Consider the following 27,714-nt stretch of genomic DNA (forward strand, 5'->3'; position numbering starts at 1 on the left):
GCATGGCGCAGCTGATTGAGAATACTTACTGATTCATCGTCACCTTCTTCTTCCCCAGCGTCCACATTTTGTGGAGACTGAAAATCAGAATTAAGCACTTTCTAATTTTTCGTTTTTCACTTTATTCCACGCACTTTGAATCCAGCTGATAGCATCACCTATGGTCACAGACTTAGCTAGATAATAAACGGATGTAGTGTTGTCCATTTTCGTAAATACAGATCGCAGAAGCTTCTTTTAAAAGACCGGATCACTCCTAGGTTGGCTGTTGTGTTGGCAGGAAAATTAACTTCCACATCTCATAACTTTTCGCTGCAATGGCATGTTGCATATCTATGAAAAGTAAGACTTTACGTCTCTGAATGCTCATCTTTTTAATTTAAGTTATTCACCCTTCAGAGTTTTGTCTGGCACAGCTACATGTTGTAAATGTCACTATCGCAATAGCCGCTTGTATTTATAATTAAGTCTCGACATCCAGTCGGATACTAAATCTTAATTAACTTCTGCACTTTATCCACAGACTGCTCGGAAAACAATACTATACCCCTGCACTGAAATTAGGACTTCCAAGATCATAAGCAAATTTAAGAGTTTTTTCTTGTAGCATCGGACCACTAACGGGCTATTTTTTGGGACGTGCTCTATAAACCCACCCTAAAAATGGTTGCCACTGTCTTTTCTTTGAATTTTTGCTGGCGTTTTCTTCCCATTCCTTAACATACCTGCTGCGATTCGCAATGGTATTTTGCGTTTGACTTTTTCCACAGTTAAACTCACTAGCTAACTGACGCTAAGATTTTACTTTCTCAGTTTCTCTAATAACGGAAATTCACTAATCAGGTAGAAGAACAAGTTTTCTTTTATCTGAAGTAGCCATGGCTGCCGTGATTCTTTATTACAGGGGAAAATTCTGAACTGTTTGCGGTTAGACGTACAATTGACAAAGAAATTTTACAGAACGAGAAACCTTACAGTAATACCATGTTTTAATTCCCTCTTCTGTGATTGATTGTGGTCGTCTTAAATGGAGAACACTGTTAGTTAAAGAGTGGTCGCTGGTCGGGAAAAGGGGTGGTCATCTTAACGCTAGACTATTAGTGGTACTCAATTCGACAAACAACTTCCCCTTCAGTACCCCAGCATTGTTGTGGACAGGAGGGGTGCGCCGTCCTCGCAGCAAGGCGAGGGTTTATAATTCCTCCATTACGTCGCTTTTACTAATTTTCCTGGCCAAACCTAGGTGGTGTTGTCGAATCGACGAAGGTATACGTATGGAAGGGTTCGAAACTAGTACAGTATTCTAGGGTTAAAGGGGACAAAGGCGCATTCGTGTTATGGAAGTTTATTTTCGTTCCTTAAGATGGCTCTGAGCACTATGGGACTCAACTGCTGTGGTTATCAGTCCCCTAGAACTTAGAACTACTTAAACCTAACTAACCTAAGGACATCACACACATCCATGCCCGATGCAGGATTCGAACCTGCGACCGTAGCAGTCCCACGGTTCCGGACTGCGCGCCTAGAACCGCGAGACCACCGCGGCCGGCCGTTCCTTAAGACTATGGTAGTTTAGAGAGGAGGTCGGCTTAAAGGTATAGTCTTGAGAGGTGTCACTGTTGTCGATTGAAACAGTCATCGTGTAAAAGGGGCTTAAAAGACCAGCGAAAGACGGACGAACACTAACGTATGCGAAACGAACTCCGTCGAACGCAGTTTGCTCGCGCTCGCCTACCTTTACAGCGGAGAGACGTACTGACGCACGACCGCTTGTGTTCGCTCCGCCCCTAATGTCACATAGAAAGCAAGGCCGTTAAACACCACTGCGGCCGGCTGATAACAGTTGGGAAGCACGGCAGGCCGAAGGACGCAGGGGAGCACCTGTTGGGAACGCGGGCCACGGCGGCGCGTGCGTAGCACGGCCCGACAGTTTCTCTTATCACGCGCTGCGCCTTGCCCCGGCTTTCACCCGCGTACTGGGCGGGACGTGCGCGACCGATGCGCGCAGTGCGTGTTGCGTGTGCGTGCGCATGCGGCCGACCTTGCCGCGGGTACAGCTAAACTAAAGGTTACCAGACCGAGCGCCTGCCGCCGACAACTAGGCACGGGCGGTCAGGCGAAATAACTTTCACTCGGCTGTGCAGTCGGCAGAAACCAGAGCGCCGCGACGCGCCTCGCTACCGCCGCCGCTGCCCTTGCATGCTCGCTGGACAGACAGCGCAAGCGGAACGGACGCCTTCCGAGAAGCCGGCGTCTCAGTCTAAAATCTCACCAAGATGTGACTAGTCGTAAAAGCCTGTCTCTCAATCTGTGAAAGTGCAAAGTAGATATCCTCGACAAAGCAGAGACCAGACGGTGTCAAATATCTGTATTACTACACGGCTAACCCGGTGTACGGTCCTAATTGCAAGTTACCTATCTGGTGACTACTATGGGCAACAAAATTTTGATTTTCAGTTTTTTTATATAATTACTGACTGAATTTAAAATGCTGACATATGTTGTTGTTGTGGTCTTCAGTCCTGAGACTGGTTTGATGCAGCTCTCCATGCTACTCTATCCTGTGCAAGCTTCTTCATCTCCCAGTACTTACTGCAACCTACATCCTTCTGAATCTGCTTAGTGTGTTCATCTCTTGGTCTCCCTCTACGATTTTTACCCTCCACGCTGCCCTCCAATGCTAAATTTGTGATCCCTTGATGCCTCAAAACATGTCCTACCAACCGGTCCCTTCTTTTTGTCAAGTTGTGCCACAAACTTCTCTTCTCCCCAATTCTATTCAATACCTCCTCATTAGTTATATGATCTACCCATCTAATCTTCAGCATTCTTCTGCAGCACCACATTTCGAAAGCTTCTATTCTCTTCTTGTCCAAACTATTTATCGTCCATGTTTCACTTCCATACATGGCTACACTCCATACAAATACTTTCAGAAATGACTTCCTGACACTTAAATCTATACTCGATGTTAACAAATTTCTCTTCTTCAGAAACGCTTTCCTTCCCATTGCCAGTCTACATTTTATATCCTCTCTACTTCGACCATCATCAGTTATTTTACTCCCTAAATAGCAAAACTCCTTTACTACTTTAAGTGTCTCATTTCCTAATCTAATTCCCTCAGCATCACCCGATTTAATTTGACTACATTCCATTAGCCTCGTTTTGCTTTTGTTGATGTTCATCTTATATCCTCTTTTCAAGACACTGTCCATTCCGTTCAACTGCTCTTCCAAGTCCTTTGCTGTCTCTGACAGAATTACAATGTCATCGGCGAACCTCAAAGTTTTTATTTCTTCTCCATGAATTTTAATACCTACTCCGAACTTTTCTTCTGTTTCCTTTACTGCTTGCTCAATATACAGATTGAATAACATCGGGGATAGGCCACAACCCTGTCTCACTCCCTTCCCAACCACTGCTTCCCTTTCATGCCCCTCCACTCTTATAACTGCCATCTGGTTTGTGTACAAATTGTAAATAGCCTTTCGCTCCCTGTATTTTACCCCTGCCACCGTCAGAATTTGAAAGAGAGTATTCCAGTTAACATTGTCAAAAGCTTTCTCTAAGTCTACAAATGCTAGAAACGTAGGTTTGCCTTTTCTTAATCTTTCTTCTAAGATAAGTCGTAAGGTTAGTATTGCCTCACATGTTCCAACATTTCTACGGAATCCAAACTGATCTTCCCGTTCAGAGGTATCTGCCCATTAGGAGGTATCTACCCATTTAGGCTAAAGGCTTAACGAAGACAGACAAGTATTACAGTTAGAAACTGTGTATATGTCTTGAGGCAGCTTAATTCACGGCGCGCAAATTACCCAGACTATATTCATCTAAATACTTGTTTTGCAAATCAAACTGCCTTTTCCTGCTGCTAGTTACTTTATTTATCCCATACGCGTTTCGCCTTCTCCTGTTCTAGGGCATCATCAGTGGGATCTGTAACGATACAGTTTTGTTAGTTATAGATTATCAAACAGTTCATTTCGCGATTTTCTGTAAAAAAAGTAATTACTTACGATTTGCTGATCTGCATTTCCTCACATCTGGTCTAGAGGTCTCACTACCACTTTTATCACCGCCATATATTCACATCTTTCTGTTCTCGCCATCCACACACTGTTCACCATGCTTCTCACTCTTTTTTGTGGTGGACTATTGTTCTTTTGTCACTCGACACAACTATTTCGTCGTACACTTCTTTTCACAGTGTAAATATTGCGACTCCATTACGTGTTTCATCTTCTTTGGTATGTTTACCTATTTGTTGCCAACCAAACGAAGTATATGTTCGTTACTAACTTCTATTTATGATGTTTATATTGTGTGTGTGTGTGTGTGTGTGTGTGTGTGTGTGTGTGTGTGTGTGTGTGTGTGAGAGAGAGAGAGAGAGAGAGAGAGAGAGAGAGAGAGAGACGAATTCTTTTTTTTTTTTTGGGGGGGGGGGGGGGAGGTAGGCGCGTGTACTAGCTGTTAGAGAGTGGCTGAAAACTTTGGTGACAGCTGTTTTGACTTTTCGTTTCAATATTCTGGGGAGGGGTCGTGGATGAGTGAGTGTAAAGATGTTGGGTTCTATTATTATTACATTGCACAGTATTATTATATTTATCCTTTTTGCGAATGTTATTCTATTATTTTATCTATTAGTGTAAATAATAAATTGCTTGGCATGTGTACTTCCTCATTCAACAGGATTTTCCCCTCTGTTTTGGTTTTATGTATGTGGTAATTTTCTTGCATGGTCAGAAGGTGTTTTTTATTGTTGATTCTAATTATTTTCATGTCATCTTCTCTAGTGGTTGAGATAAAATAATAGAATAATATTCGCAAAAAGGATAAATATAATAATACTGTCCAATGTATTAATAATAGCACCCAACGTCATTACACTCACTCATCCGTGACCCCTCCCCAGAATATTCAAACGAAAAGTCAAAACAGCTGTCACCAAAGTTTTCAGCCACTCGCTAACAGCTAGTACACCCGCCTACACCCCCCCCTCCCAACCGGAAAAAAAAATCGGCTCTATCCTCTCTCTCTCTCTCTCTCTCTCTCTCTCTCTCTCTCTCTCTCTCTCTCACACACACACACACACAAACACACACACGCAATGGAGTCGCAATATTTACACTGTGAAAAGAAGTATACGACGAAATAGTTGTATCGAGTGACAAAAGAACAACAGTCCACCTCAAAAAAGAGTGAGAAGCATGGTGAACAATGTGTGGATGGCGAGAACACAAAGATGTGAATATATGTCGGTGATAAAAGTGGTAGTGCGACCTCTAGATCAGATGTGAGGAAATGCAGATCAGCAAATCGTAAATAATTACTTTTTTTTACAAAAAATCGCGAAGTGAACTGTTTGATAATCTATAACTAACAAAACTGTATCGTTATAGACCCCACTGATGTTGCCTTAGAACAGGAGAAGGCGAAACGCGTATGGGATAAATAAAGTAACTAGCAGCAGGAAAAGGCAGTTTGATTTGAAAAACAAGTATTTATATGCTTGCTGCGGAGGATGGCGACACAAACGATATATTCATATAGTACCAGGGGCGTTCAATACATAATGCGACACATTTTTTTCTGAAAGAAAAAAACTGTCTGCAAAACCCTGTTTTTCAACATAACATCTGTTCAATACAACGACCTAACGCCACCTTACTGGGAGCGCCTGTATACGCACATGGTACCACTAAACTGCTCGAAGTCGGAGTCAACGTCTGGCTGCATCAATAACCTCCCAACCATCAACGTACTTTCTCCCGCGGAGTACGTTCTTCATTGGGCCAAACAGAAGAAGGTCGGACGGTGCGAGATCCGAGCTGTGTGGTGGATGAGGAAGAACAGTGTGTGCAGATTTGTGTGAGGCCTTGAGTTGTCATGCAGAAGCAGTTCATTTGCATTTTTGGGCGACAAATAGATTAAAGTCGCTTCTTCACGATACACTTGAATTGATCGCTGCACACTGAGGGAGGACATCAAACAGGATATCTCCTTCAGAGCTACTGGAGACCAACACCACGATTTCACCGGCTGAGGGCGTGGTTTTCAGCATTTTCTTCGGAGGAGAGGTGGACTGCCGTTTTGTTTCCGGTTCGAAGTGCTGAATCAGTGTTTCATCGCCTGTGACGATGTTCGACAAATAAAACTGATGATCAGCCTCGTAATGCACAAGCAATTCCGCAAAGATGGTCCTGCGTTGCTCTCTATGGTCTCCTGTTAGGGGTGAAGAACGCGTCGACCACACTCCTTTGAGTATCGTAACTAGTGGACGAGTGTGTCAGCACAATCAACAGAGACATCCAAGCTGCGCAACAACGCGGTCGATTGTGATCCGTCAGTCACCTCGAATGAGAATATCCCCACAGTCCAACATTGCCGGAGTCACGCTTGTGCGGCCGGCCGCCACACGGAAGATCGGGGAGGTTTCGCGACCTTCTTGCGGTGATGACAGACGCTTTGCTCAATGCCTCACCCTTATTTTGTTCGCTATCAGGTCTCCGTAGACATTCTGCAAGTGCCTATAAATATCTGCGATGTTCTGGTTTTCCGCCAAAAGAAACTCGATGACAGCTTGGAACGCACCTTCGTTACAGATGCCATTTTGAAGGCTAAGCACAGCGCCGCCACCTATCGGAACTTCATGAAACTATAGGCGCTGAAGCGAGAATATTCCACGGTATCCCACAGCAAATTCCGCATTTTTTTCAACCGAAATTGTCCGAGAAAAAATGTTTTGCATTACTTATTGAACGCACCTCGTATTTGAGAATTAGTGCACTTAGCGACTTCCAACAAACTTTAGGCATAATTTCAAACCTTTTCTCTTTAAACATCCTTACCATCAAACATTTAACTCATTTATAATGAAAGTTCTAAACTGTTTTGTAATTGGAACTTCGATTCTTTAAAGAATGGCGGATGAAGGATTTACTGGCTCAAGTCTAACGGAACAAAAGGTATGAAACAAGTGTTGAGCACAGCACTGTTTCGAAATGGAACAAGGGTCGTGCTCATCCATAAGTAGAAAACCTTTTTAATGTGATGCGACAGAAGAATGTTACAAATTGGGTGCACCGTCACAGTCGAAATAAAGATGCACTAGAAGGAATTAGTGTGGAAATACGTATAACTTGTTTCTAGCAGTCGTCTACCGTAGGTCGCTAGAGGAGCAACGCTCTCCTAGTAATTGGATAAAAACAGAGGTAGTTCCCATTTTCAAATAGGATCGCCGCACGGATGCCCACAACTATAAGATCTATAACGCTGACGTCCGGCTGTTGGACAGTTTCTGAACACGTTTTACACTCGCGTATTACTGTGTTATTAACTGCCGAACTATCAATGGAAAGTCACATCCATTAAATACCTGGAGAATGCTTACAGAATGGTTTAAAGTGGAATGACCACATAAAACTAATCACAGGAAAGGCAGATGCTAGACTGAGATTCAGTAAATGATTCCTCAGAAAGTGCGGTCCGTCAACAAAGGAGGTAGCTTACAAAACCCTTGTCCGACAGTTTACTTCAATACAGCTCGTCAATCTGGGACCCGTACGAGACAGGCTTGGAGAGGTCTACGAACACCGCGTTTCGTCACATATTAGTTTAGTATGCGCGAATGAGTCACGAAGATACTCACCCAACTCTAGCGCCAGATGCTACAACAGTCATTGTGTATCACGGTGTGGCATGCTGTTAAAATTTCGAGATCATGGTTTCCTGAACCGAAATACCGCGAAATACCGAGAAGATAAAACTGAAGAGACTCGAGCTCACACAGAGGCATAAAAACAATTCCTCTTACAGTCCACCAATCGCGATTGGAATAGGAAAGGGGGAACAAAAAATGGTGCAGAAAGTTCTCTCCATCACAGACAATAACGCTTACGAAGTATAGTTGTAGATGTGGATGGGGTACGTGCACGCACTCCTGTCTGCCCATGCGTACTAGAAGCATCTGAGAGCTCTTATGAAAAGCCTCCACCGCTTCGTTGCTGCACGTTAGAGAATTTTCTCGATATCAAGCAGTTAGTACTGGCTGCCAAAGGCATGGTTTAGGAACAAAATTATGACGGAATCTGTCTTACAATGCTAGAAAAATGAAGCTCACAGTTTCTGACAATTCCTGTACGCACGCGCCGCTTTTAGTTGCGCGCAGCACAGCACCATTTGAAACTCAATTACTGATCTATTTCTGGAATTTTTCCTTGAACGATGCAATGTGACCAAAGTGTTTAACAGACTCTACTGGGAAGAGATCAAATGGACTCGGAGAAAGGGAAGAAAAATAAGCAACATAACCTTTTCTGCTTGGCTACATTGTACGTGTCTTTGAACGACTTTTTTTTACTATCTTATGCGTAAGGAAGCAGTCGTTGCGGATGTGATGGCTAGTCTATTACAGGATTTTTTCAGACCTGTTATGAACAAAGACGTGCGTGACGTGATTTCTCCACTCACTGAATAAAAATACGTAGTTTGATATCAATCGAAAATTGCTTGTTTCTTCAGCAAGTAGCGATCATTAGTCCTACCACTGATAACTTCTTTCAGCTAGAGCGTAATAGTTGACTCCCTCTGAAATCTTGGCTGATGACAAATTGATCTGTAGCGTAGACCGAGGTCCAGATCGATCTGTTGCGTAACTTGATCACTACATTCGCGCCCTGTTTAAAGCACCTTGCATATTTAGCGCACTTTTCACTATAAAAACTAGGACTGCAAGGTTAATTTAGAGAACGAGACTAAGACGAGTATTTTGGTGTGTATTATGTACTCGTAAATAAACTACGAAAAATGGAAAGGGGGGGGGGGGGGGGACGTGTCACTAGTTAACTTGCATCAATCTTTTCTATAACTACTACGCATCCGACGTTCCGTTAACCACTGAAGACCAATGTACAGCATGTAACACGACACAGACGTTCTGAAACTATTACTTATGAACCTTAACTGGAATCAAACCACTTCTCTGTGAAATGTTGACTGCTGAAAGCCTGTTGCAGCATGCCTGCCGGTGTAGTACAGCTGCCCAAAGCACCCACAGCACCACCATAATGCCGTGAAAGTACTCTCGCTACACTTTCCTCTCCGGTCAAAACGTTTTTTGCAGCTGTTCTTCACCCATCGCATTTCGCTGGGGCCGTTCTCCCGGAAAATGACGTTCTTGCCAACGTAGTTTATGGTGAGATCGTGGAGAGAAGGCTGACTACAGCTCTAAGCGTCCTAGAACTATTTCACCACTACAGCAGTCCACTGTATATACATTCACGGTAAACTCAACTTCAATCACTGACTGCGTGTCAAGATTGACAGATGCTATCACAGAGGCATACTCGACAGTATATTTACAAAGTAGGTTCGGAATGGCGTTCAAAAGTGAATAAAGCACGTCTGAAGAATTATAAGATATTGCACTGGCGGACACAAAATATCATCTGAAAACATTCGCTGGGTGTGTTAATCGCTCAGATGTTAATAAAACTAACAGCATAAGTAAGCTGAATTTAAACATAACCTACAGAAGTGTTACATGTAGCAACAGTATCTACTGCTTTGACAATGTTTGCTATTCGAAATTCTGAAGGTAGCAGGAATTATACACAGGGAGCGAAAGCCTATTAACAATTTGTACAGAAACCAGACGCCAGTTATTAGAGTCGAGGTGCATGAAAGGGAAGGAGTGATTGAGAAGGGAGTGAGAAAGGGTTGTAGCCCATCCCCAATCTTATTCAATAAGTACACTGAGCAAGTAGGAAAAGAAACCAAAGAAAAATGAGGAGTACGAATTAAAGTTCAGGGAGAAAAATAAAAAAAAATTGAGGTTTGCCGATGACACGGTAATTCTGTTAGAGAGAGTAAAGGACTTGGAAGAGCAGCTGAAAGAAATGGACAGTGCCTCGAAAGGAGGATACAAGATAAACATCAACAAAAGCAAAACAAGGATAATGGACTGTAGTATAATTAAGTCAGGTGGTGATGAGGGAAGTAGGTTAGGGACTAAGACTCAAAGTAACACCTGAGTTTTGCTATACAGGCAGCAAAATTTCTGACGATGGTCGGAGTGAAGGCGATATAAAATGCTGACTGGCAACAGCAAGAAATTCATTTCTGAAAAATAGGATTTGTAGTATCGAATATGGGGAGGGAGGAGAGGGGAGGGGGAGGGAGAGCGAGGGGGAGGGTGGGAGGGAGAGAGGGAGGAGTGTTGAAGGACGACGGGGGAGGGATTATAGAGAGACACCAAACGAGGGATACAGTATACTGTTTCAAAAGGACGTAGTTTGCAGTAATTGTTCAGAGATGAGTGGGTTGTACACGACGGATTAGGGCAGAGAGCTGCATCAATCCAGACAACATGATATGTCTTTATTGTATTCATCTCATATGCATCTGATGGCATATATGGGTAATGGGTATGATTCTAATGATGTAGAAACAACAGTAAGGGGAGGTTACAATTTAAAGTATTGTCGACGCGAGATTAACACGGCGCGCTACCTGAGATGCTGGACTCTTGTAGCAGACAATCAGCAGTGCCAAACATTCACTCGAAGAGAAACAAAGAACATAAATCATGATGGTCAAACAGAGAGCCAACCCACTCGCTCCACATATATATGGTGGCGAGACGAGGTGAGCGGCGATCGGGTGTTCGCCCAACAAGGCTAGGCGCAAATTGAGACGCGTATAGCGCGACGCAGCGCAGCGCGCATTTTTATAACTTCACTGATTCAAATGGGACCGCGCAAATTGCGACGCGACGCGACTAGGACGCGACACGCGCTTGCGCCAGGTCGCGCGGCGTTGTGGTAGTGGCACAGTTTCCCGCGCCGCGCGTCGCGCGTGCCGCGCTAGCACCGTGGGAAATTTGAGGCGGGAAGCGGAAAAGTAGCCCGGCCATTTGCTCACATCGGAACGGAGCATATGAGCTGTGGTAGTATTAACCATACGATAAATTTTGCCTTACTGTATACTAAATTTTATTGCCTTTGGGTAGTGTTTCGTTTTTCGGCATTTAAGCGCTCCAGCTTTCTTCGTTAGTACATCATACTTTTGTTATTTATATCTGCATAGTTTTGTTTTTCTTCTGTCAAGAAAAATGCATACTTCATTAACTGGAGAGCCACTGGCCGCTGGAATTGTATCATATGCCTCTGCGATGTTTTCAGATTGCAAGAAGGGACAGAGGGTAGTGAATAAGGAAGCAAGGAATATTATAAAATCATGTGGTTAAGAAGCAAGGCAGGAAAGTAAAACAAGGTTATCTTCTCGCTGCCTAGTATACTGGCATATCTGTACGATCTGTTACAAAAATTTAGAAAGGGAAAATCTCCACAGGTGTGATCCCTTTGTGCTCCTGGTAAAAAGCGTCCAAGATCTGAAGTACAGAAGTCTCACTGTGATTACTTGGATATGAATGTAATAATGTAATACAACACACTGTACTACATGCATGCGAACATCACATTTCCACTGCAAGCTAGAAACAGTCGAAAAGCAGTCACAAATAATAATGTTTTAATTGGTTCGCCGTGATGAGAGAAAGCATTTCAATTGTTGCATGCACATTATGAGCATTAATCCAACAGGCTATGCAAATGAAGAAAATAATCGGTATTATTACGAGAGTAGGAAAATCCTATAAGAGTGTCATGATTAGATATATTTAATTTGTTGAAATGTACTGCTGACAAAGGCAGATCTACTTTTTTGACAATGTTTTTTGAACCCCAGCTCACAAAGCACACATGGCTAGCTTGTGCATTCCTGTCGCGCGCATTATCCTCCGCTGCTGACAATACACTGACTATTGTGTTGTGCGACAGATCAATTGTTTATTTTTCTCAATAACAACTATTTTATTCGCGATCACACATTGTCAGTTTGGCAAGCCGTAGGTGAGTAACCAGTATCTGGCATGAGCCTATCATTCCGCCTGAATAAACGCTCGTCATTATTTTAATACTGCTAAGATCAAGAGAAGGAATAAAATCCTTTGGTAAGTTTCCATTCCAGTCGCTCAGTGATAAAAATACGATGGGTTACGGGGATTCCACCAAAATTCCAACAGAATTGGTAATCTATTTTTGTGTGAGTTCTTAACCTTTTCTCATTCGAAGAAGCATGACCGTTTGTGAGTAATGGCCACATTTCTCTTGGCGACTGGTTTAATTGTACTTCCTTTGTCACAGTGTAATTTTCCAAACTCATCTCACAGCAGCTATAGTGACAGAATTACGAAACGGAGTGCCTCATTTAACAAGTATGTGGCAATCACAAAGCTCAACAGCTTACGATAAACCTCATAGTGTCGATTTGCAGTAACATAATAGAAGAAATTTCATATTTATTTTCATACTAGGACGCTCTTGTTTCGCTAGCTGTCGATAACTCTTAAAAAATTACAGTCACTGGAGTGAAATAAATAAAAAGGGAAGTATAAGTACTGATATATCGCCATAGATAAGAAAGTTCCGTGTGTTTAAGAATTGACAAAACACTTTCCTCCTTGTGTGCTATCATTTGCCAAACTTTCGTTTCGATGTCTCGAGCGGTTTAGGAGATACGAGAGATGTTGCGAGTATTTCATCCTCGCGGGCGTGAGATCGGAAGTGAGCGCGCTACATAGGCTCCATTTTCTCGAGATCGGTGGCAGATAGAAACCTCCTCCCAAGTCTAAACAAAAATTTAACATGTTAGTTAAATTTCATACGCAGCAACATATGGTGTAATACGTACCAAACGCAAAATCACAGCGACCCCTAATTTTCGTTGCAAACTTTTTGAGTTTTGCTTAGTGTCTTACTAAACTGTGTACATCACAATAAGAATGATCATTAGCGAGATGATGGGCACTTCGCCACGAAGCTGACATATAACGCTACAGGTAAGTCAAAAATCAAATATTTTCAGTGAATAGTTTCTGTAAAATCGTTTGAGAAAGGTAGATATAAAATGACACACACGACTTGTTTTGTACTTCTGTATGTCCTGAGGGTTTTGTAGAGAATTTCAATGAAGTCACGACACTAAATTGTGACGATTTCCCCCCCCCCCCCCTCTAATTGGGAGATCTGTTTGGAACAGGTAATGACCCCACTCACTGATTTTGTTTACCGTTCTCCCACATAAAGTTGGCATCACGTGACTCGGCTTAAAGTAAATGGATATTGACGCGCAGACATAATCTGGGAGGTTTAAATTTTTGGAGAACAATGTGTTGAACCATGCCTTTTCATAGATGGGAAGTGTGACGTGCACGGAGACAACAATCAGTATCAGAATTGCATTTATTTTTCTGCTGTACATGATTAAGTTTCATTCGTCATCTCCAATAGTATCCACAGTGATTATATTTCAGTACTGTGTTGAGAATGAAACATGATAAAGAAGAATTACTCCATGTACGATCAGTGCCGTTATGATAAAAAGAAAGGCAAAGGATAATATCCGTGAATTTTTTCCTGCACGCGCGAACATGGCTGTCTTCGAGACAATAGAAGCCGCCCTTACAGCATCACAGTGAGGTTGTGGCTCCTCCATTTACCATTAAAAGCTATCTATAATAAACAGAGCCATAATTGAACGAATCGCTCTAACTTAGAAGAATTGTGCTCGCATTATGAGCAGAGAAAAAAACCTGCTGGCTCTTATTAAAATAACTAAGATGGTACGCAGCATGTTCTTTTGTAACATCCTTTCGAGTCTGGTGTGAGGTGACATAAATACCTAAGTAGCAACATGTAGCGGCCACTTGCTGCTTTATGTCGGAGGGGACAGTACACCTTTGCAAGACCCACACATTCCTCTCGATGACATCCCAGACATATTCAGTAGCATTTGGATAAAGTGACCGTGGATGCCAGACACACACAGTAGTGTCGAATAATTATTGAACCACTTTGACTCTGTTGGGGAGGGCCGTGATGGTCCTTAGTCTCCAGCAGGTTGGTGAGCCCAACCGACATGAACCATAATTTGTTGCTCGCCTCTTGAAAGCATGAGTGGTACATATACCAGAGGTTCCATTTGTTCCCAGTATATATCTCTCCAAGCCTGAACTGTATCTGGTTAGTAAGGTGAAGCATTAGCTTTGTGTACTTCACGCTGCACTGTACATTTTTGCGTACGGTACATACATACAAGTGGCGACATTTCTGCACTCGTACTAACTCTCGTGTCGTGTGGTGAGCTGGTAGTAGAACTAGCAATGAAATGCCTCTTGGTGTGCAGGTTGAGCTGTGTAAGGCCCCTTTTATGTCGCAAACGGTTTTGGCTAGGCGCAAATAGAGACGCGTATAGCACGTGTGACGTGACACGACACTACAGCGCGACACGCACGTTCCGTCCAAGTCGCGCGGGTGTAGCGCATATTGCGACGCGTACACCATACTTCGCACGCGCCGACTGGCGACGCTCTGCGCTGACAGAACCGGAGCGTGCGCAACCTGTTACCTTTCTCAAACGATTTTACAGAAACTATTCACTGAAAATTTTGATTTTTGACTTACCTGTAGCGCCAATGATCATTCTTATTTTGACCTAATTTCTGTTTGCTTTCTATAATATTGTCTTCAAGTTTGCCTCCTTATATAGGCCCTCTGTATATTCCTTCCACCTTTCAGCTTTTCCTTATTTGCTTAGTGATGGCTCCCCATCTGAGCTCTTGGCAAATCCAAGTAACGTACGTATTAACTGCAACTTCTTTTGTAGTATTTCAATTCGTATTTACATACTACTACGTTAAAAAACTGTTTTCACTTGACCAACCTGGTGTGCGCTCAATACGGTACACTATTTAGGGAAAGAGGAAGGACAGTTAATATTTAACGTGGGGTCGGTGAACTTAAGACATGGAACACTATACCTGGATGTGGTGAGGGCCGTGCAAGGGGGGAAGGAGTCGTGATACTTAAGGAATTATCCCGTCATTCGCCTACAGTTTTCCCGCGAGACCGTGGGTGGAAGGAGATTTCTATCCCACACTTACTTATGCGGCCCTTTGTTTTCGAGCCGAAACACAACCTTCATTCTGTTACTGTTTACAACAGTCTTAGAAAAGAGAAAGGGTAGATGGAATGGTAAACTCGTTAAGCATACGCCTGAACACGCATAAACAGGCCTGGTGGTGGACGTTAAGGACGGGTGGGCGATGCAGTATGTGGACTGCAAACACGCTGTCGTAATCAAGGTTGACTGACCTTATTAATTAGCTAGAGGTTTCAGTCATCCCGAGCTGTTCACAGCTCAGAATGGAAGGCAGCATCACCTTTTGGGCCCACTTTTCTCGTTCTGATCACAATTTTTATTTTTTTACGTTATATTTTCAACTTGTTTCATAACAGAAAGAGTATCTTGGTGAACACCAAATGCATTACTAAATTAAAAATTGTTTTTTCAATTGCTCACTGAACTAAAATCAAAGTCCTTCTCAAGGTCTACCTACAAAATTACTAATAGGCATGACCACTTGATATACATACAGACCTATTCACTACAAACCACAGGAATGAAATTTGAAAGCACTGACAGTAAAGGCAGGATGACTCAAAAATGGCTCAAATGGCTCTGAGCACTATGGGACTCAACTGCTGTGGTCATCAGTCCCCTAGAACTTAGAACTACTTAAACCTAACCAACCTAAGGACATCACACAGATCCATGCCCGAGGCAGGATTCGAACCTGCGACCGCAGCAGTCGCACGGTTCCGGACTGCGCGCCTAGAACCGCGAGACCACCGCGGCCGGCTAGGATGACTCATCAGAACTTGTAATTCTATGGGAAACTTTGCTTCTGCAGCACAACGGCCGCCTTATGACCTGTGTTGGAGCTCCACATCACAAGGCTTTTTTTTTTTTTTTTTTTTTTTTTTTTACCAGCAGGAGATTAGTCTACTTAGCCTTATGAGAAGAATGAACTATGTATGTAAAAGGCTAGGAGAGAGGTGTGCAAACCACACGCCCCCTCTAATGCATATGTCAAATGGAACTGCAGGAATAGGATGACAATGTGGGATGTCCTCTCAACTTGGTCACAGAATTAGTTTACAAAATGAAAGTTGACTTACGATAGGCATGTTCCTATTTAAATTCAACACCACACCCTTGACATCATATTTGCTGTTTTGGGAAGTATAAGGAGTAGAAGTCCCTGTATAACATAGGTGATAGTTTAAGAGATAAAAGAAGAAAATATAAAAATAAAGCAACCAAAAGAGAATATAAATGTCTACAAAATGAGAATGAGAGAGAGTACAAAATGGCTAAACAGGAATGGCTAGAAGACAAATGCAAGGCTGTAGAGACATGCACAACTAGAAGAAAGGTAGATGGCACCTGTACAAAAATCAGAGAGACATTTGGGGAAAAGAGAAGCAGTTGTATGAATACCAAGAGCTCAGATGGGGAGCCATCACTAAGCAAATAAGGAAAAGCTGAAAGGAATATACAGAGGGCCTATATAAGGAGGCAAACTTGAAGACAATTTTGTAGAAAGCAAACAGAAATTAGGTCAAAATGAAGCAGGAGATATGATACTACAAGAGGAAGTTGGCATAGTACTGAAAGATCTATGAGGAAATAAGGCCCCTGCAGTATATGATCTTCCCTCAGATTTACTGAGGTGCTTGGGAGGACCAGCCATGACAAAATTATTCAACCGGGTGTGCGAGATATACGAGGCAAGTGAAATACCCTCCCAACTTCAGGAAGAATGTCATAATTCCAATTCCAACAAAGAAAGGTGTTGTCAGGTGCGGATACCACTGAATCATCAGTTTAATAAGTCATGACTGCAATATACTGATACAAATTAATTACAAAAGAATGGGTAAACTGGTAGAAGCTGACATCTGGAAAAGTCAGGTCAGGTCCTGAAGAAATGTAAGAACATTTGAGGTAATACTGACCTACGACAGACCCTAAAAGATACGTTGAAAAAACACAAACCTCCAGTCATGGCATTTGCAGATTTAGAGTAAGCTTTTGACAATGTTGACTGGAAGTCACACACTGAAATTCTGAAGGTAGAAGAGCAAACATTCATGGAGAAAAAGGTACCAACAACTTTTACAGAAACCAGTAATAAGAGTCAAAGGACATGAAAGGGAAGCTGTAATTGGGAGGGAGCGAGCCAGTGTAGCACATGTTAGCCCTGATGTTATTCTATCTGCACGCTGAGGAAGCAATAAGGGAAATCAAGCAGAAATTTGGTAAGAGGATTAAATCAGTCAATGCTGAGAGAAGTAGGTTAAGAAATGAGACACAAAGTAGTAGTTGAAATTTTTTATTTGAGCAGCAAAAGAATTAATGAAGGTGGAAGTATGAAGGACATAAAAAGCAGACCGGCAATAGCAAGAAAAGCATTTCTGAAAAACAGGATTATGTTAACATCTAACATCAATTTAGATGTTAGGAATTCTTGCCTGGAGTGTAGCCTTGTATGGAAGTGAAATGTGGACAATAAGTATTTGAGACAGGAAGAGAACAGAAGTTTGAAAAAAAGTAGTGCTATAGAAGAATTCTAGATTAGGTAGGAAATAAGCAGGTATTCCATTGTAATGGAGGGGGGGGGGGGGGGACATAAATGTATGCGCAACTTGACTAAAAGAAAGGAATGGTTTACAGGGAACATCCTAAGGTATAAAGGAAATGTCAATTTGGTTATGGAAGAAGTTTGGGGGAGGGGAGGGGGGATTACAAAGGAAGAACAAGACTTGAATACAGTTGTAGGTTTTGCAGAGTCTTGCACAGGGCAGACTAGGATGGAGAGCTGCATCAACCAGCCTTTGGACTAAACAACGATGACGACAACAACAACAATAACCACCTCATATGACATGTATTTACTCTTTCATGAAGAAGTCACTAGAATCCCGGATCCTCCCGCTCGTCCACTGTGACGTCTTAAGTACATATTACAAGATCTTCATTACACAATTTTTGTTCTGGGTGCTCTGATGGGCAAGCCAAAAGAAGTACAAAACTTTGAATCCATCCACTGTATAAAGAAAGAAATAATCACTATTTTTCTGGGCAGACAGTAACAATGCAGGCACAAACCAACAAGCTTTTCCTCACTGGTTTCAGCTACAATTTACAGAAAACTGGCTTCCTTGTGCTACAATGTGTTCTCCTCATCTTGAAGCACTTGGGAAAAATGTTTCAACAAACCTTTTTAATCACAGTATTGATCTTACAGTGTTTCTGTATAAGTCTATGTGTTGTCTGATTAAAATCATAATTATTGCATTGGTGTCCATAACCATGTTAAATGGCTTGAGAAGCATCAATCTGACACACTGCCTGTAACTGTGGGGATTAAAGCACCCTTTTACTTCATACTGTTCACTAATGAGTAGTTTTGGTTATGTAGTCAATCTTACGTGCAAATTATTATCAGTTAGATACATATACTTGCTTTACAATCAACACACTTGTCTACATCATACACCTGCAGTAGCACAGCATCGTTGCTCCAAAGCCCACTCTGCTTCTACAGTTGTGTGCAGTAGACAAGTACATTGACTGTAACCCAAGTATCTATATTTAACTGGTTATATTTTACACCCGAGAGTGCTACACAGCTGAAAGCTATAGTAGTGAGAAATATAAGAGAATGGTTTAATACTAGCAGTAACAGCTAGTGCAGCATATTGGCATTCAGTAAACTCGTAATGTCACTAAATCAGGGCTGTTTAATAACTGCTTTGTACAATACAGATATTATTAATTCTTTGTGTCAGTTCTTGTAAAAATTCATAAGAAAAGGTTTCAAAGATGCATGTGTGTAGTTGCTGAACTGCAGATAGGTGACTAAAATGTTGATTTTAATTCCTGACTTTCCTATGTGAAACAAATTAGATGGCAACTTGCTGTTTTTGGTTGCAACATGCTGTTTCTGGTTTCTACATTGTCGATCAGCCACTTTGATTAAATCCTTAACTTCTACAGTATCTCATTAAGCTGGAATATGTTGTTGACAGTTGTCTGTACATCATACATACAAAGTGGTACGATACCTCTCTACTGGCAACAGATCTCAATCAGCAAAGGTCCCTGTCTATCAAGGTTTTTATTCATTCTTTTATAACTGAATTCTGATGAACAGAAAACTCTTAGTCAAAGAAGTACCTTTCGCTCTTACATAGCAGAATGCCAATCAACACCAACAGAACTTTTTCCCCTTACAGATGACTATCAGAGTAGGTATTCTGTGTATGACACCAGCAGTCAAATGGACAATAGTGCTTTGACATAAGTAAATTTACAATAAATTTATCGGAAGACATTATTAATAAGCGACATGCAGCTGTTACAGTTCCAATTTTCATAAGGTTTTTTCTTCCCATTTTCCTCCCTAAAAGTAATTTGTTTTGTTGTTCATTGACACGAATAATCAGTGACTTACAATTACTGGTTACATATTTTCATTCCAGTTACAAAATGATTTATAAATACTTGAATTACATTGACCTTACTATGAGGAAGACATGACAGTCATAAACAGTGCACCTAAAAGGTGGTAAAGGAACATTTTTAGGACAAACACAGGCACAACTATTATTATTATTATTATTATTCCTACTTAGTACTTAATGCTGGTGCTGTTTAATATCTGCATAAAACACAATGTACTTCTGGTTTCAGATGCAGCATCTGGGGGCTGCTTGCCATACTCACAGCAATAGCTGGAGCAGTAGTACTACCACGACCTCCTTCTGGAGCTGAACCAAGGAACAGGAGAGACATTCGTGCAGCAACTGTGGAACCAAGGTCTCACGTGACATCAAGTGAACTGCCAAAACAAATACCAGCACCACCATCACGAACAGTAATGCAGCATAGACCTACACCTGCACTGATTCAACTACAGCTGCGCTGGGAAGACAGGCAACGCCCATCAGTTACACTGCCTCCAAGACTTTTTACACCAACAGTGCAGCGATACACACATCGTACTGACTTGTTGCCCAACACTGTCTAATTCTTCCATGAAACTGACTGCCATCTTCCACTTTGTCACAGTAGCCACAGATTTTCAAAGACTGTTTTCACTGTGATGAGATGTAGAATTGTGCAACACGCAGGTGGTGATTTGCAACTGAACTGTCAAACTGAACAATTTATTGAAATAGTTGTATTTCCTATCAAAGAGATACCATATCTGTGGCAGTTTGGAAATATTTCTGAGGCATCATTCAGTCTCCCCATGTGTACACAATTAATAATGTGAGTTAACTGAAAAGACATAGCTGCAATTTGCAATCATTGCCGAGAAGTAACTTATTGTAGTCTGTAACTTTGATGGCCCATACCATCAAAATAAGCTGGAACCCTCAACACAAATTTATGCCCAAGTGGCAACTTGAAATCATGCCACTCTGTTTTAAAAACAAAGCAAAGACTGATTTGTCCAAAAGATATGTTATAAATGTGTCCAAAAGTTGTTGTTGAATATATGTGTATGTGTATAGGTGGGCGTGTGTATGCAAGCAAGTTTGCATGCAAGTGAACAAACAATTCATTATTTGTATACAAAAATTGTAGCTGCAGACATACATTGTTCTTTCTACTAATATCTTTTGCTCCAACACGTTGGATGTCAAATAGAATTAACAATTGTACAAGTCTGTATAAAATTGTAATGATGACAAAACATGCCTAACTTAAGAACTCTATACAATACATATTTTGAAGGACTTTCTTGGGGGGGGGGGGGGGGGGGACTTTGTTTGTCTCAATTACTTATGGCAAATAATAAATGCCAAATCGTGTAACTGTGTGAGTACATGAAATGCACATCACAAAAACAAGTCTAACTGACTGTGATATGCAGGTCCTACTCAGCAATCAGTGTACCAATGGTCTCAACAAGTATATGGCATTCTTTGTGATGCCTTATTCTGTGAGATTTATTACAGTGTACATAACTGTTTTTACTTCTGATGGAGCATTAAAACTCAAGATGTTCTTGACACTTTAACAAACGATGAAGTTGAATACTGCCATCTTGTTTTACCCACTCCATTATACATTCATCCACATTGGTTTTATAGAGCACATGTCACGCAAGTCAATAATGTCAGTTGTATCAGTTAATATGCAGTGTATTCAAAAAGTAATGGGAATTTTGTAATTTCACATTCTGTGTTAGTATGATACATGAAATTTTGTTACTGTTGTGTTCGTATGTATGTCTAAACAGAATCTGTACATGAACACCTATGTACATACTCTGCAACACAAAACAGGGTGTGTAATGGAGGGTATGCTGCACCACTACTAGTCATTCCTCTTCTTGTTCCACTCGCAAACAGAGCAAGGAGAAAATGACTGCCTATGTGTCTCTTTACACGCCCTAATTTCTCTTATTTTTGTGGTCCTTACATGAAATGTAAACTGACAGCAGTAGGAGCTTTCTAAAGTCAGCTTCAAATGCAGGTTCTCTAAAACTTCTTAATAATTTTCCTCAATAAGAATGTTGCCTTAGTTCCAATTACTCCAATTTGAGCTCCCATCGCATCTCCATAATACTTGCATGTTGATCAAATCTACCACTAGCAAATCTAGCAGTCCACCTCAGAGTTTCTTCGATGTCTTTCTTTAATCCGACTTGATGGGGATCTGAAACACTTTAGCTACACTAATGGGTCCCATCAGTGTTCTATATGCAGTCCCCTTTACAGATGAACCACACTTTCCTAAAACTCTCCCAATAACAAAAGTTGACCATTCACCTTCCCAACTATAATTCTTACATGTTCATTCCATTCATATTGAACTGCATCATTATACCTAGATATTTAATCAACCTGAACGTGTCAAGTGGCACACTACTAAAGCTGTATTCATACATTATTGGTCTGTTTTTCCTGCTCTTCTGTATTACCTAACATTTTTCTACATGCAGAGCCAACGTCTACTCATCACACAAATTAGAAATTGTGTCCATGTCATCCCGTACTCTCCTACAGTCACTCAATGGTGACACCTTCCTGTACACCTCAGCATCATCAGATAACAGCCACAGATTGCTACTCATCCTGTCCCTCAGATGATTTATGTGTATAGATAATATTAGCAGTCCTATCACACTTCCCTGGGGCACTCCAGATGATACCCCTGTCAATGTTGAACATGCGTCATTGAGGGCAATGTACTCGGTTCTATTACTTAAGAAGTTGTCCAGTCACTCACATATCTGGCAACATATTCCATATGCTTGTACCATCATTAACAGTCTGCGGTAAGGCACCATATCACAAGCTTCTCTGAAATGTAATACGGAATCCATAGTTGGCCAGATATCATTTGAGAAAAGGGCAAGCCAAGTTTCACCCAAGAAATGCTTTTCAAAACCGTGTTGGTTTGAGGACAGAAGATTCTCCATCTCAAGGAACTTTATTATATTGGAACTGAGAATATGTTCAAGAATTCTGCAGCAAATTGATGTTGAAGGAAATTGGTCTGTAATTTTGTGGGTCAGTTCTTAAACTTCGTATATTCAGGAATCACCTGCAACCTTTTCCATTCGCTTGGGACTTTGCAATGAGTAAGATACTCATGATAAAAGCAAGCTACGTAAGGGGCCAATGCTGTAGAGTACTCTTCATAAAGCCCGCCCAGTTAGCCGTGCAGTCTAACACTTTGCTTTCTGGGCGGGAAGGCATGCCGATGCCCGGCACGAATCTGCCCAGCAGATTAGTGTCGAGGTCTGAAGTGCCGGCCAGTCTGTGGATGGTTTTTAAGGTGGTTTTCCATCTGCCTTGACGAATGAGGGCTGGTTCCCCTTATTCCACCTCAGTTACACTATGTCAGTGATTACTGTGCAAACACTTTCTCCATGTACGTGTATACCATCTTTACTTTACCACACAAACATTCGGGTTACACTCGTCTGGTGTGAAACGTTCCCGGTGCAGCGAGGGGAGAGGGGGGGGGGGGGGGGGGGAGGGGAGGGTCGTGTCCACTGAGGGTCGAACTGCACAATAACCCTGGGTTCGGTGTGGGGCGGCAGTGGGGAGAGTGGACTGCTGTAGTCTGTTGTGGGGTTGTGTACCACTGCAAGCTAAGGCAGAGACAAAGCCTCTCTGATTTCTTGGTCCCCAGTCCCATACGATACAATACTCTTCATAAAGCCATATTCGGTTTCCTTGTGGACTTGACAACTTGTTTGTTATCAATTCTTTCAGTTGCTTCTCTACAACAGGGATGCCCATTTCAATGTCATCCATACAGCAGTCTGTGCAATGGTCAAATGAACATATGTTTGTACAATCCTCCTGTGTGAATGATTTCTTAAATGTGAAGTTTCAAACTTTAGATTTTCTTTTGCTATCTTCTACTGCCACACCAAACGGGTCAAAAGTCATCAGATAGAAGCCTTTGAGCCATTCAGTGATTTATGTAGGGACCAGAATTTTTTCTGGTTCTTGGCTAGATCCTTTCCCAAGGCATGATGGTGGTAATTGTTGCAAGCTTCATGCATCAATCTTTTTACAGACACATAAATTTCTACTAATTTTTGCCTGTCCTGTTTAGCGCACTCTTTTTCGAACTGAGAAACCAAGCATGCAACGGCCTTTGCTTCCTCAGCATGTTCCAAATTTTGTTATTAAAATATGGAGTATCTTTTCCATCCTTAATCCACTTAGTCAATATACACTTCTCCAGAGATTTACAATCCATTTAAACTTTGTCAGTGATTCCTGTACTTCCATTATACTGGAACTAAATGATCTCCAATCATCTGTTCTTTGTAGCAAATATACTATCCTAGTCTTCTCGACTGATTTATCAACTTAAGTAACCACCGTTACTAAAATGAAATTATGATGACTAATCCCTGTCTCCATATTGATGACATTGAAAAGGTAGGGTCAGACCTGTTTGTAGATACAGGGTCCAAAATATCTCCATTTCATGTGGGCTGTCAAATTGGATGCTCAAGGTGGTTTCATAAAATGGTTTCAAAATTACTTTGCAAGACTGCCTGTCCGTTAACTCTAAAATGAATCCACAGATATTCCGTTCTATGCTCGGCAGGTCGAAGTCACCTACAACTAATACTGAATGATCCAGGTATTTCTGCTCTGCTGAGCGTAGACTTTCTTCGAATGACTCCTAAACTGCAGAATCAGGTGGCTGATAAAAACATCCAAATTAACATTATTTCACTTAGACCTGTTATTTGAATCCTGATAACTTCACAGTCATACTCAAAACAGACCTCTTTGGAGACCATATTTTTGTCAACTGCAAAACACTCCCTCTCCTATGACATCTAATCTGTCTTTCCTATGTATACTCCATGACTTGCTAAATATTTCAGAACTTTCTACTTCAGGTTTCAGCCAGTTCTTGGCCCTGAGAATAATTTGAGCATGACAAATTTCCTGAAGGGCAATAAATTCATGAACTTTGTTACAAATACTTTGACAATTTACTCATAAAATTTTGACAGTCAAGGCAATTTTACTCTCAACCTGATCCCATTTCGCTATCTGCATGCTGACTGATGAGTATTAATCAAAAGTCCTCAAACTATCACCTAGCCTACAAAACCTTCAAGTGCATCCTAAAGTACTCTGCTATCAGAGTGGCTGCTTCCTTTGTGTAGTCCACCCTTGACCTGTCAAGACGAGACCTACAGCTCTCCACCCAATAACGCAGGTTCAGAAATCTGGAGCCAAGACAATAACAGACCCTCCACTTGGCTCCAAACTAAATGACCCCTCTCAATTCTGGGAAAAATGCTGCAAATTGTGAGCTCGGCTTGCTCCCCGTGTGCAAGGCCAGCAGTTTCCACCACTTCCACCAGCCATCTGTATGAACTGAGGATGCCTCAGAAACCAAGTGACAGGCATCACTAGCACTGATGTGAACCACAGCTTACAGATGACTGCACATTGCATGCTCAGTAATTACTGGCAAGCCCTCCTCCATATCTAGGATATTATGACAAATATTGAGTCTGGTGTCAGCCGTCAAAAAGTTAACATGTTTTGGTAGTATTGGTGACATTTATTTTGTATGAAACTTGATCATAAATTTTGCATTAAATTTTAATCTAAGAATAGAATAAGGAGCAACAGAGTCTCAGAAATGTTAAATATTGCATTTGGTGAGTCAACTACAAGTAAAACATAGTACTGTAAATGGTATAAGCGTTTGGAAGACAGCTGTGAGGACACTCATGACAATGAGCACCCTGCACATCATCAAACACTGAAACTGTGGCAAAAATGAAAGAAGTATTTATGAACAATTGAAGGATCACAGAGAAGTCACTTATGGAGAAATTTTTTCATATGTTTTTGGTATGAAACAAGCAACAGCAAAATTTGTTACAAAACTGTTGAATTTCGAAGTCAGTAACTTTGCAGATCTACAGAAACATATCATTGCAGGCGGTGAAAATGGTTTATGGATATGACTTCAAAACTATGCTGAAACATATCAGTGGAAGCATTCTGCCTCATCAAGAACAAAAAAACCTCAACAAGAACAGTCAAATGTAAACTGCGTTCTTTGATTTTAACACTATAGTGCACAATGAATTCTTGCCAGATGGTCAGATGATTACTACTGCTTACTGGGTACTACTTACAAGTTCAATGACATCTGCATTCAGCAATCAGAGTGCATAGGGTGAGAGGGCCTTGATTTGTGGTGAAACAATTCATGGTTTTTGCACCACTATAATTCACCTGCTTACACTTCACTACCTGTTCATGAGTTTTTGGGGGAAAAAATGCTTTAATGCACCAGCCTTCATATTCATCAGGGATGGCAACATTTGACTTATCCTGGTCCCAAAAATGAAGAAAACCTTAAATCGAAGCACAGAGAAGGTTACAAATGTATTCCCGAAGAACTAAAAGTTGTCTCAAAGATCAAATTACAGACGTGTTTCGGGGATTGGAAAAAAAGCTAGCATAACTGTTTACCTAATGGGGTCTACTTCAAAACTGATGATGACAGATAAAAATTCTTTCCAAAACTCAAAACTTCTCTATCATGTCTTATAAAATCTTGCGGTAAAAATAATGGCACAACCCATCTTACAAACTGCAGCTTATTTTGCCAGTGTGACTCAGTCAACCCTACATCAGACGTAAGTGATTGTGGATGAGGTGATGCAATATAACAGATGGTTAAATACATGGAAGAGACTTTTTTTATGGAACAGTTAAAAATTGTCAACCTTGAGAATTTTCTATAGCACCTTATTTCTTTGTGCCAGGCATCCACAGAAACTGCTCCTCCTCATTAAACTGCGAATATCACTACTGAGAAAAAGAGAAATTTCCCTGCCTATGAAATTTTTAGACACAGATTCCTTTGCACCCAATTCATTTTGTCTAATGTTTGTCCTGTTGACAGATTCCATTCCTACAATGCAATTCTACTGCATGATCCAGGAGGAAAGAGCAGCAGGACTGCACATAAAGTTCCCCAACTTCTACAACATCCAATATGGGACACCAATAATAACTCCAAATTTTTACTCTGAACAGCTGTTTTCTATCACGCATGCACAATATAGTAACTGGATAATGTATGTTAATCAGTTAATTGTAAAATACTGTGTTATTAACTTTGAATACAAATACTAAAGAGTTAAACATTAACATATATCATTCCATCATGAGGCTAATCTCTGGCAAAATCACATTCATATACTTCTTTTGCTATGGTACACAGTTTCTTGTCATGAAAATTTTAAAAGAAAACAGTCCTTACACCTGTAGCTATATGTTACACATTTTGCCTCAGACAAGTAATTATTGACACTTGTTGGACACAGATATTTCTTTTCTCATTTCTGTAGATAAACACACAGGTGTTCAACTCACCTAGGAGGTGAATTAGATATTTTTACTAAGAGTTAATCATATACACACAACAAACAACTAATACTGACTGTCAATCACTGATGGTTAACGTCTACTGTCTAAGCAAAATTGCCACTGCTTTGGAGCTGCAGTTAGTATTGGCTCATCTACATAAAGCATCGTTAATTGTAAAATGAGTTAGGCAAATCAAGACAAATTAGCAGAAAAATATTATATATGAGATTGTCTCTTGCAACGTCTGTATGAGATAATTTTTGTAACCTTGAAATACTGGAAACTTCACAGTCATACTCAAAACTGTATGGGACACTTGGCATTCCTACCAGCACAGTTTGTCCAAGATGTAGTGGGCTATGCTGAAGATTGTAAGGCAAGTCATGAACTGTCACACAATGGTCTGCATGTGTGAATGCAATCAAAGACGGTACCAATTTATCTCTCTTTTCTTCAACCATTACCATGAATCATGACTAGATGGAATTATAAAAGAAAACTGAGAAGGAACTGTATTCAAATGCACTAATTTCTTTTATTTCTATTTTTCTTTCTTCCTGGAGTTCGTTTTAAGGAGCAGGTATACAGTACTAAAATACAAACTACAAACATTGAGTTACATCTCAGTCAAATCAGATGAATACAATTTAAGTGTAAAAACTGAAACTAATATAGAAACAAACAAAACTTCTTCAGCTACACTGGTGTTCCATAAGTATTGATCAGAATAAAGGCAATGGTGTGTACAGCAAACTGTGAATCTTGCAGGAAGTATGGCTGAACACAATCCTTCCGGTCTATGTCCTTTTGTGTAGTGTCAGAGGCATGCTGCAGTCTTTGCCAT

General features: G+C 41.1%; 2 protein-coding genes across 2 annotated transcripts in view; one reads left to right on the forward strand and one right to left on the reverse strand.

The window, feature by feature from the left end:
• LOC126263655 (uncharacterized) overlaps window positions 1–21,008 on the forward strand; it is a 59,455-nt gene extending 38,447 nt beyond the window's left edge. Inside the window, exon 2 of the mRNA XM_049960759.1 lies at window positions 19,666–21,008. Within this exon, the coding sequence (XP_049816716.1) occupies window positions 19,666–20,002 (337 nt within the window). The 3' untranslated portion in view covers window positions 20,003–21,008. The remainder of the gene's footprint in view (window positions 1–19,665) is intronic.
• Window positions 1–27,714, reverse strand: part of LOC126263654 (unconventional myosin-Ie-like) — a 390,931-nt gene that overhangs the window by 275,623 nt on the left and 87,594 nt on the right. The window lies entirely within an intron of this gene.

Source organism: Schistocerca nitens, chromosome 6, assembly GCF_023898315.1.
Source record: "Schistocerca nitens isolate TAMUIC-IGC-003100 chromosome 6, iqSchNite1.1, whole genome shotgun sequence".
Lineage (NCBI taxonomy): Eukaryota > Metazoa > Arthropoda > Insecta > Orthoptera > Acrididae > Schistocerca > Schistocerca nitens.